Source organism: Alexandromys fortis, unplaced genomic scaffold (assembly GCF_014885135.2).
Source record: "Alexandromys fortis isolate MF-2015 unplaced genomic scaffold, M_Fortis_MF-2015_v1.1 scaffold_552, whole genome shotgun sequence".
NCBI classification, from domain to species: domain Eukaryota; kingdom Metazoa; phylum Chordata; class Mammalia; order Rodentia; family Cricetidae; genus Alexandromys; species Alexandromys fortis.
The window spans coordinates 16,188-28,328 of NW_026068450.1; the positions used below are offsets into that span (position 1 = coordinate 16,188).

General features: G+C 40.2%; 1 protein-coding gene across 1 annotated transcript; it reads left to right on the top strand.

Annotated features, from left to right (window-relative positions):
* The first annotated feature begins 1,038 nt into the window (after positions 1-1,038).
* On the top strand, positions 1,039-4,404 carry LOC126495725 (leucine-rich repeat-containing protein 37B-like). Its single transcript, XM_050133325.1, has 2 exons — positions 1,039-2,155; positions 2,665-4,404. Exons 1-2 carry the CDS (start codon positions 1,039-1,041, stop codon positions 3,639-3,641), a joined length of 2,094 nt encoding a protein of 697 aa, XP_049989282.1. The 3' UTR covers positions 3,642-4,404.
* The last annotated feature ends 7,737 nt before the right edge of the window (positions 4,405-12,141 follow it).

Consider the following 12,141-nt stretch of genomic DNA (forward strand, 5'->3'; position numbering starts at 1 on the left):
TCCCTGGAAGCCTCTTGAAGGTGGAAGGAGAGAACTAACTCCATATGCTGTCCTTTGACTTCTGCATGCATGTTGAGGCATGTACCACATGACCATACAATAGTAATAAAATGTATGACTTCATTATAATTAAAGATTATTTTTAAAGTCCTAAAAACAGATATCATTTGATGCTTATTTCATCAATCAGTCTACTCTGGACATTAGGAAGAAGCTACAGAAGCAAGAAACAAGATATAAATAATCCAAGATTGACCCACCTAGCAGGTCCTAAGTTATTCCAGGATATGAAGAGGCACTATCTGAAAGACGTGTGTGTGTGTGTGTGTGTGAGAGAGAGAGAGAGAGAAAGAGAGAGAGAGAAAGGAGAGAGAGAGAGAGGAGAGAGAGAGATGCCAAGCAGTATTCTTTTTGTCAAGGCATTCCGTTTATTGAAGCAAGTTTTACATCTTATATACTCCTCAGTGAGGAGCTTGGGCAGGGGGGAACTGAGGAAGGGGGAAAGGGGTGAGGGAAAGGAGGGGCTTGGTAGCTAGGCAGCAAAGCAGGGCAGTTGCAAGATCAGTGGCTAGAGCACCTGCTGTTAGTGATAAGTAGCAAACAAAGAAGACACTCTGAGGTGCCCTTTGAAGCATGACTCTCCAAGGTCAGTTACAATGTCTCAGTTAACTTTAAGTTTTGCTGTCTCAAGATTTTTACCTCAAGACCCTGTGAGACATAAGAAAGGAGAAGCCTGAAATGGCTCCTGACACAAGATAACTTTTGAATTTGGCTTTTGTAGTTTTGTACAACAAACTTGAAAGAGAGTCCAAAAGGGGAAAAGATCACAGACATGAGAGAAAGCAGAATCCAACTGGGACCCTGCCTAGTAATGGTTTTGTAACAAAGATCAGCTGTCATAAATAAAGAGCAGAACAGGCCTCCTTGCCCAGGTTCTGAGTTTTCATTCAGTTTCCCACCGGTGTGGGCAGCATTGTGGATCTAGTCCCTACTGCACTCTGTCTTTACTTTTTTTGTTGTTATTTCTACTTTTCTATCATGTCTTTGCTTCACTTTGGTGCACTAAGGCTTTTCTTCATGTGGCAGCTGGTCCTGGCTTTTCCCATTCCAGAGTTCACTGGGAAGACACGCCAGTTGACTTCAGAGAACTGGGTGCTAACCAAACTCTGGTCTTGGCACTCCTCTGATCATCTACCTAAATCCCCACATACTCGAGCACCTGAGACAGACAAAGGGGGCACTGAGTATCTGAGGCCCCCTGCTCGCAAAGAGATGTTGGCCCCACTTGAGGAGTTGACTGACAGTTTACTTCTATTCCAGGACCCCAGAACTTCTTGGGAGTCAAACCCAGAGCCTGCGGAACTTGGTGTTTCACATCAGCATCTGACCAACAAGCTGATACCACCTGGGAAGCAGCCAGAGAACATTTTAACACTAAATGGGGATCAAATTCAGGCTCCCATTCTGCGTTCACAGTTCAAAAGTACTGCCAGTCTAGCTGAGGCTGCAGATCATCAGTTGAATGAAATACTTGTTCCACCACTAGACAGCCAGAGTTCAAAAGCAACAACCTTCATGGTTTCACCCAAGGAGTTGAAGAAAGATTTAACTCAGCACAGGAAATTTGCTAAGGTGGTTGATGGAAAACCTCAATTTCACAAACAAACCAAGGATGATGATTATGGTGACCTGAATATGAATGAAGCTTATTCTTACAGCCTTCCTCTGCAATCCCAGGAAGATGCAGATGAAGCTCCAGAGTTCCTAGAGCAGGATGAACCTGACCAGTTGGAGACACAAGTTCAAAATACAGAGAATCTCCATCAGGAAGCTCCAGATTATTTCCCACAGGAAGATGAACCTTTAATCCAAAAAGAAGACCCAGCTCAACATCAGCTTCCTTCTGAGGAAACATCAGTTCATCCTGAAATACGTGGTCCACCTCCAAAAAGAAATGAAGCTCAGCACTCAAACCTGCCAAATGTGACAGTGAATCCTGTGGCTTCAGAGGCAGATAAGAAGGTACAAGCTACTCTGGGCCAGCAACAGCCCCTAGCCCAGTTTCCAGAGAGTTCTGAGTTGTTGGAACCTTCATCAACCCAACAAGAGGCCCCAGCTCAGATTTTAGAGCTTCCTGAAGACCTTGAAAATTCTGGTATCCAGCTAGAAGTTCCAGCTCTGCCTACAAAGCTTCCCGAAGAAACCAGTCCTCTAGTTGAGCAAGAGGGTACAGTTCCAGTTCCAGAATCCTCTATGCAGAGTATAGCTGGAACTTTATTATAACTTCTGAACCTAGAACAACGAATGAGTAATCTCCATATGAGAAAGAGACTCCAACTCAGACTCCCGGTCCTCTTGTTGAAACTGAACATTTCCCCAGCCAGCAGCATCAGCCAACTGAACCTTCTGAGTATTCTGAGGAGGCTGAATCTTCTGGAGTTGATTTGGAGTCTCCAGTTCAGCCTCAAGAGGAAGCAGAGGAGTTAGGACCTTTACCAATGCAGCAAGAAGATTTATCTCAACATCCAGGTCCTCTTCTGGAGGATGACTCTAAACTCAGTGAACTAGAGAGGCCAGGACAACTTTCTGAGTCTCCTGAGGAGGTAGAATTGGGTTCTGGAAACCAGCCAGAAGCCTCAGTTCAACCTGCAGAGCTCCCTCCAGTTGAACAAGAGGATCCACTTCAAACTCCAGAGTCCCCTATTGAGAATGTGGTTGAAACTCCACCAATTCACAAAGTCCAGCCAGATCGAAATGAAGAGCACCATTATTACTTACCACATGTTACAGTTAGACCCGTGGATGTGGCACTTACCATAACTTCAGAACCTACCAAGGAGACTGAATCTTCTCTGACCCAGCAGGTGTCCCCAGTGCATCCTTTGGAGTATACTGAGCAGATGGAACCCTTTCTCCATGAGGAGAAGCCTCCAACTCAGGCTTCTGGGCCTTCTGGAGAGAGTCAATTTCAAAGCCAGCTGGAGGTACCAGCTCAAGCCTTAGAGTATGCTGAAGAGTTTAAACCTTCTGCAACTGAGCAGGAACAAGCAACTCAGTCTCCAGTGCATCATGAAGCGACAGTTTTGCCTCCAGGTCACTATCAAGCTCAGCATTCTAACCTGTCTTATGTGACTGGTCAACTTCCAGATATGGAGATTAAAGTAACAGAGAATCCTGTAGCTGCGATGGGAACTGTGTACAATGAGGCTACAGCATCTGAAGAGGTTGAACTGTCAAAACAACAGGGTGTTTTATATCAGTCCCCAGAACATATTCTGCATCATAAACCTCTAAGCCAGCAAGAAGACACAACTGGAATATCACAGATCTCTGAAGAAGGAAAACCCTTTCCAGCACAGCAGGAGACTTCAGAACAGATGCTAGAGCTGCCCGATGAAGAACTTCCAGGTTACCATGAGGTAACAGTTTCATCCCTGGGTCATGGTCAAGTTTATTTTTCAGCATCACACAATATCCCAATTGATCATCAAACCAACCCACAAAAGGATCATCATTCTCCAGTTGGTCAAGGGGTCCCAACCCAACCTGAAAATTTTCCTGAGGAACCGTATCCAAGTCAGCAGGGGAGCTCAACTTGGCCTTCAATAACAGATAGGTTTTTTTTTCATCTGCAGATCTAGAGGCAACATTCAGAACTGAACTTCCAAAGTCATATAAAACCACTGTTAAACATGTGGACCTAGAACTGACCATAACTCCAGAACCTTCTCTGAAGGATGGATAAGTTCCATTTCCACAAGAAGACTTCCGTCAGCCTATAGACTCCACTGGGAAAGGTAAATTTTCACAGATTCAGACTAATGCCCTTTCCAAGCGTCCATATTTCTTCAGAACTGAATCTCTAGCCTTCCAGGAGGCCATAACTCAGACAACACACCACTTTAAAGAGGTACACCTTTATTCAACTCAACAGGAAGCCTCAGAACTGCCTCCGGGTCACAGTATGAGAGTAAGACCTTCTTTACATCAACAAATAACCCTATCTCATCCCGTAGACCTCCATGAGAATCCGAAAACATTTCTAGCACTGAAGCCCACTGCAGCTCAGACTTTAAAACTCCGTAGAAAAGGAAAAATTTCTCTAACCCATAAAGTGATTCCACACCCTCCAAAGCCACAGAAAAATATTGTAACTCACATTCCAGCCCACAAGATGACTGTTCCAAGGCCAGATCAGGATCAAGTTGAGTATACACTATCACCTAATGGTTTATTTCAGCCTTTGGACCTAGAAGTTACTGTAACCCCAGGAATTAGTCCAGAGACTAAGCATTATATACTACCAAAGAAAACTGTAAATCCACATTTTCAAGTAAACTTCCACATCCACATCATAGTGAGACTCAACATCCAAACCCAACTAAAAACGCATTTCAACCTTTGGATCTAGAAGTCGCCGTAAATCTAAAACCTAAGGAGAAACTTTCTCAAACTATGGAAGAGACCACACACGTGATGGAACCTCCAGAAGAGAGTTTAACTCAAGGTCTAGAATATCATGAGATGACAATTCCACTACCAACTCAGGATCAAGCTAAGTATCCGTCATCACTTACTGTCTCATTTCAGCCCTTAGACCTAGAACTCCCCCTAACTTCAGAGCCTACCAGAGAGTCAGCATTCTACAGTTCCACAGCACCCTCAGCATCCAAACCCTATAGAAGACACAGTTCAGCCTTTGGATCCAGAACTCTCCATAACTTATACAACTACTGCTAAGGGAGAACATTCTCAAACTGTCCATCGACCACAAGTCTAATTACAGAACCACCTAAGGAGGTTGTAGCTCAAGAGCAGGAATATCAAGAGGCGACAGTTCCAACAGAAACTCAGCATCAAGTAGTTCTTTCATCTCAACTTGGAATGTAAGCAGATTTCAGCCTGCTCAAGTACCCTAGACCACACATCATCATAAGCTTTTGGACCTTTACAGATGGAAGCCTCTCGGCCCTTACCCTGCCGTGCTGCAGAGACAGGAATTTGGAGAAACACAAACCTTGCTGTGGACAAAAGTCAGCATCCATATGGAAGGTGATGCCACTCTTCATGAGGACCAAGGATGCACCAGGCACAGAGCTGGGCACTTTAGTTACAATGTTGACACAGGGAATGAAACTCTCAAGCCAGCTCCAATGCTACACTTGAGAGGAAGGGCTATTGACCTTGGTAACAGTGTTAGAAACAAAGAACCTGACAAAGCAGGAATAGAGGAGCCTCTGTTGCTGGGCTTCCCAAAGCCTGGGGCAGGTCTTTCCACACAGCTGCTTACATTGTTCATTTCTCAAAACAAGTTTTGAGAAACGTTATTCTTTACCCCAGAACTGGCAACACAAGCACTTTCCACATCCATTTATTTAATATTACTATTCATTATTATTAGCATTATTTGTTTTGGTTTTTAGAGACAGGGTCTCCATATGTAGTCCTTACTGTCCTGGGACTCACCTTGTAGACCAGGGTGTCCTCAAGCTCACAGAGATCCACCTCCCTCTACTTTTCGAGTACCGGGATGAAAGGCGTGCATAACTGTGCCAGGCTTCATATCCTTTAGACATGAGGGAAGCGGTGTTAGAAGTCAGAGGCTATAGTTTCCTGCTTGGATCATCTATCCCTATTTCTGAGGTGGCCATATCCCTCTTATTATCCCTTCCTCCCTCCTCTGGCCCTCGCCACCGTCAGAAATCATCTTGATTCTCCAGGTAAGGACCTGTAGCTGCACCTGACCCTCATGGTCATCAGAAGCATCGTGAGGCCCCCAAGTGACGGGGGAAGAAGGACATGCAGTGAGAACAGAGCAGCCCCCAGACAAGAGGAGCCCTGAACTTCCGTGTGTGTGTGTTTAAGAACTTAGAGTAATGGTTGTCTAGAATCTGCTATCATTCTGGATAAAGAGGGTAACTAGAGTTGTTAGGGTCCAAGCCTATGTCCCAGCCCTCAAAACAAACTAGGCTCAAAAGGCTGATAGAGGAAACCGTCATGAAAAGTAGAGGAGGATTTATCAGTGTGGCCACATCGGGAAGTGGAGCACCAGGTTCTCCTCGAGTCCATCTTCTTGGTCCTGACATAAAGTTTAGATTCAAATAGAGGGCAAGAAGTATACATTACTAAGTAACCCTGTTCATGACATAGCTCTGTTCATGTCTCTGGCACATTGTTGAGAATCTCTGACTGACACCAGGCTTTGGCTTTTTCCTTTCCCATCACTAGATTGTGGGGAAATTTCAATTTCTTCGAAATCACTATTTTAATAATGTCCTGGTTAGTGTTACTATTGCTGTGATAAAGCACCATGACCAAAAGTAAGTTGTGGAAAGGTCTGGTTAGTTCAACAGTGTGGAAAAGTGAAGCCCTGGCTTTCATCTTCCTCTGCTCCCTGAGTGCAGATGCAGTGTGAACAGCTGGCTCCTGCTCCTCCCACCAAAGTTGTGTGAGTTTTGTTTGTGTTCTGACAAATAAAGCTTGCTTGGAGTCAGAGGATAGAGCTAGCCACTAGTTAACCATAGAGGTCTGGATGTCTGTACAGAAAGGAGACAGGATCTTAGCCTTTTCAGATGGAGGATGAAAGAGGTAGGAAGGGACTATGGCTCTCTCTCTCTCTCTGCTTCTCTAATCTTTCAGGTTTTTACCCCCAATTCTAACTTCTGGTTTTTTATTGATAAGATTAATTAGATTTATGCTTCAACTAGCTCCCAACTTTTAGGGCACAATTTTTTTTAATTTTTTTACAGTTTATTTAGCTTTATTTTATGTGCATTGGTGTGAAGGTGTCAGATCCCCTGAAACTGGATTTTCAGACAGTTGTGAGCTGCCATGTGGGCGCTGGGAATTGAACCCGGGTCCTCGAGAAGAGCAGTCAATGCTCTTAAACGCTGAGACATCTCTCCAGCCCCTTGGGGCACAAATTTATGAAATAGCTCCTTGCCAGTTGTTTGCAGGCATTGGCCAGAGCTGCACAACCAGGGTCACCTCACCGTCAGCTTGGTTTTCCTTGTTTTTCCTTTTCTTCCCTAAGCCCTCTGAGTGAGTCTGGAGTTTTTCTGTTGCAGCCTCTCTACAGTAATCTCCACAGGCAAAGATAGATGCACAGGTGGAAACAAAGACTCTGAAGATAAAGATTGACCTAATGTTGCAGGATATTTGATTACACTGTGAACCCTGAGATTGTGTTCTTTACTGGAAAGCCATGAGTTGTGCTGTGGCTCAGCCATACCACACACCTTATATCTAGGTTTTCTGTCTGAATATTCTAATCATGATTAAATAAAACCAATCACAGGTCAAGAGGCAGAACAAGCAACCAGCTGACAGGAAAAAGTCATAGAGAATAAGAAGAAGTCCGTGCAGGGAGAGACACACAGGAAACAGAAAGGAGGGACATCCAGTTGGAAGAATTTCCTTTGAGATGGCATAGGAGAACACACTCTTGCTGGTATGTCAGCTGAGGAGGGTCATGCAGGTGCTTTCTCTCTCTCTCTCTCTCTCTCTCTCTCTCTCTCTCTCTCTCTCTCAGCTTGCAGGTGTTCACTTCAGCATCTGGCTCTCCAGTCTTTATTGTTAAACTGAATAATTGAGATTTAGTCAAAAAGCAACATTTGGTGCTCCAATGTGTGGCAGAGAAATCATGCCAGCTGCAGACAAATAGGAAAGACATCAGCTTTGTTAAGACACCTAGAATGTCCTCAAAGAGTTAAATAATATTAAAAGGAGAAAATTTCTCAGGTTAAGGATGAGAAATATCATAATTCAGGAATTAGAATCCTGTAGAATGATACAGAAAGAGTGAAATTAGAAGCAGGAAATGAAAAGATAAATGACTTATCTGAGATTGACATAATATCAATTGTTATAATTACTATTAGTCCGGTAAATCATATTTTATCCTTAATAGTCACAGTGGTTTTCCTGTGCCAAATACGAAAAGTGGATTGATAAGCTGCAATCCTTAGAAAGACATATGAATAAAAATAAGAAAACTACAAACAGAGGAATTTAGACAAGAACCTACTACATCACTGCATGATGAAATTGAAGAGGAGCAGCCCAAGGTTGTTAGGATGCAACCTTAGTTTATATAGTTCGTATACAAGAGCTACAAGGAGGCTATAGACATCCTCAAAGTTTTCAAGAAGTTAATAGAACTCTATAGAAATACTAGATTGGAAGAGATTTAAGGAAATGGTTGTTTCATATGGTAAGCATTCAGCCTTCATGAAGTAGATATTAACATCATATTAAACTCAGAACAGAATTATCTCCCAGGACTAGAAAGACTGGGCAACAGCAATATGGGAAACTGGTCCTCAGTTACAATGACAAACATAGTGGAGAGAGGAAGTGAGGAATATAGAACAATGAAATAGGGTTAGAGCCATTAGTATTTCCCCAAAGATTGGTTTCTAGGTGAGGATCAATATGCTGAATCACAAAGGCAGCTTAAATTTGATGATCATATGTTGGTGCTATGTCATTTAGCAACATTAAATGCTTGGGACAAGGTTGAAGAATCAGGAAAGAAGTCTGAGTCCTTTACTAAAATTATACAAGGCCCCAAAGAAGCCTATACTGTTATTTTGGAAAGATTAGCTTCAGATACAAATAGAATAGTATATCCAGAAGTCAGACAAAATTAATGGAATCTCTGGCTTTTGAAAATACTAATTCAGAATGCAAAAGGGTGATTATGTCTTTAAAGGCAAGATCAGCACCAACAGATGAATGAATTACAGATTGCTATTGGATCTCATGTTTATGATGCTACTCAATAGTAAAAGATATTTCTAAAATTTTAAGAAAAATCAAAATATAAGTTGTTCTAATTCTGGAAAGCAACGTCATTTGAAAAGGGATTGTAGGCAAGGCATTCCTAGAAACAGTATTTTTTTTTAGAGCTAATCTTTAAAGAAGGCCCCAGGAGTATGCAGAGGTGTGGCAAAGACCAGCATTGTACTAATGAATGCAGATCAACAAGGGACAGACAAGGTAACACTTTGCCATCAGGAAATGAGCTAAGGGACTTCCTACAAGAACCTGATATCAAATTTGATATAATCATTACCTGTTATCATTGGAGAAACCCATTCATAGAGCAATTAAAAGATTTAATGCCTATTGTTAAAACAACACTGTTCTGAACATAAGCAAGGATAGAACAGCTTCAGTAAATAAAGCAAAAAAACTCAAAAGAGACCAGAAAACAAGTATTTTGGCAAATATACTATCTTGCTATAAATGATCAAGAGACCAAAGCTAGAACTACAAATAAATGACATTGAAATTGAAGGATTATTAGACACAGAAACAGTTGTAACAATAATTTCACCAAAATCTTGGCATCCAAATTAGCCTTTTCAGGAGGTAAATATTCACCTTCTAGAGACTGGAACTTACCTAAGGTAAAACAAAGTACAAAATAGGTCAGTCAAGTGTATAGAGCCAGAAGCAGAAAATTAAAGCCATATGTGACAAATATAGCCATGGATAGGGGGACATTATTTGTTGCGGCAATAGAAAACACAAATTAACATTCTTCATATCTCAGAAACAAACCATAAAGAACGTTTTTGAAAAAAATAGTAACAGATATTATCAAGAACAATCACAGACTGTTCAGGTTGTACACAAGCAAGACACAACAGCTAGCTAATGGTCTTTTAAAGGTACCAGCTCCCCTACCACCAAAGTAGTTAACTGCCAAACCTGTGTGGGTGGAACAATGGCCTCTGACATCAGAAAAATTATGGGAACTACAACAGCTAGTACAGAAGCAGCTAAGAGCTCAACATACTGAAGAAAGAATTGACCAGTCCTCGGGATTCTCCTATATTTGTTATTTAAAAAAATCTGGAAAATGGATAATACAACAGATCTGAGAGCTATAAATGGGTGACTGAGCCAGTGGGATCTTTACAGCCTGGAATTCCCTTGCCTCCTTTATTACCTAAAGAATACTCTATTAGAGCAATTCACTTAAATGTCTGCTTTTTTACTATATCTTTACAATAACAAAATTTATTATTAGCAAAAATTTGCCTTCACAGTGCCTACTTATAATACTCAACCTGTTAAAAGGTATCAGTGGAAAATTCTACCACAAGGAACATTACACAGCCCTACATTGTGTGAATATTTTGTACAATAGCTGTTAGAAATAATTCACAGTTTTCTCAATCTAAAAACCTATCATTGTATGAATGGTATCTTACTGACTGATTTAGATGAAAATACCTTAGGAAAATGTTTGATAAAGAGAATTTTGCCTTTCTAGGGATTATAAGTTGCTCTTGAAAAAATAGAAAGAGGAGATTCTATCAATTATCTAGAAAAAAATCGTTTACAAAAATTCAACCATAAAAAGCCAAAACAGGAAAAATCAATTATAAACTCTTAATGACTTTCAAAACTTGCTGGGAGATATTAACTGGCCATGGCCCATAATTGGATTAACTACTCAAAAGTTAAATAATTTACTTCAAACATTACAAGGTGATAAGGACTTAAATAGTCCAAGAAAATTATCAGCTGGGGCCAAGAGAGAATTGACTCTGGCAGAAAAGAAATTACAGGATACATATATGGATCAGTTGGATCCAAAACTTGATTATATTTTAGTTATTTTGCCTTCTACTCATTCTCCCACATGAATTCTTATGAAGAGAGAATATAATGTCATAGAATGGATATTTTAGCACACAGTGTAAAAAAATTAAAGACCTATGTAGAAAAAGTTTCTGAACTTATTTTGAAAGGAAAATGAGACTTTGTTAGCAGGAGTAGACCCAGAACAAACTGTAGTACCTTTTACTAATGCTGAAATTGCCTCATTGTGGGCAGAAAATGAACACTGGCTAAGAGCTTAAATAGTTTTTTGGGGAAAGATTAACAAATATCCCCAAAGCAAGAGACTTCAATTTATGGAAAGAACTAATTGGATTCTCCCTCATATAGTAAAAGGGACACCAACTTCTGGAGTCCCTTTATTCTATACTGATGCAAATAAATCAGAAAAGGTCCTTTATAATCAGGAAAAAGAAATAAAGTGGTTCAAAGCCCTTATGATTCAGTAATAAAAAAAGAATAGAGCTGTATGCCATTCTTGCAGTGTTATTAGATTTTCCTGAACCTCTTAATATAGTTACTGACTCCCAGTATGCCAAAAGAGTTGTTTTACATATTGAAACTGATGAACTAAATCTGGATGATTCAGAATTAACTTTGCTATTTCTTTAATTATGTGTAATCAGAAATAGAAACCATCCATTGTATAAAACCTCTAGCACAAGGTGATGTGATAGAAACCTCAGAATTTCATAAGAAACACTGTGTTAGCAACAAAGGTTTAAAGAAAGATATTTCTATCACTTGGCCAAGAAAATTATGGAAAACATCTACTTGTTCTTTGTATAAATGAACTCCATTATTTGCAAGAAGTAACCCAAAAGACATCCAAAGAAATGAAACAGACAGATGTGTTTAATTTTTCAGGGTTTGGAAAACTGAAGTATGTGTACCATATCATAGATATATACTCAGAATTTCAGTAAGCAACTACTTTAAGTTCTGGAAAGGCTAATTCTGTAATTACACATTTATTAGAAGTTATGGCTATTATAAGAATATTTGTTCAAATATTGACTGACAATGATCTATCATATGTTTCGAATAAAATGAAACCATTTCTTGTATGCATATTACAAGATAAAGCATATTATAGGTATATAACAATCCCATGGGATAAGCAGTTATAGAAAGATCTAATCCCACTTTAGATCATGTTTAATAAACAGAAAGGGGCAATAAAGACCTCAGAGATAGCAGTGCTTTATTAACGTTAAATTGTTTAAATACTAATGAGAAAAAGAACAACCTCTGCAGAGAGATGTTGAATAGAAAAGCTACTGAATTAAATCAGCCTGTATATTTTAAAGACCTCATTGAGGTCTTTCATTTGTTTAGTTTTTTCTTATTCAATTACAATAATTTTTTAAAAAATATTCCATTGACTTCAGAATGGAAACTGGGATGGATACATGTTACGTTGGGGAAGACATTTTGCCTCTGTTTCCACTGGAGAAGAAAAGGTGTAGATACCATCAAGAAAGATTGGATTCAAACAGGAGAGGC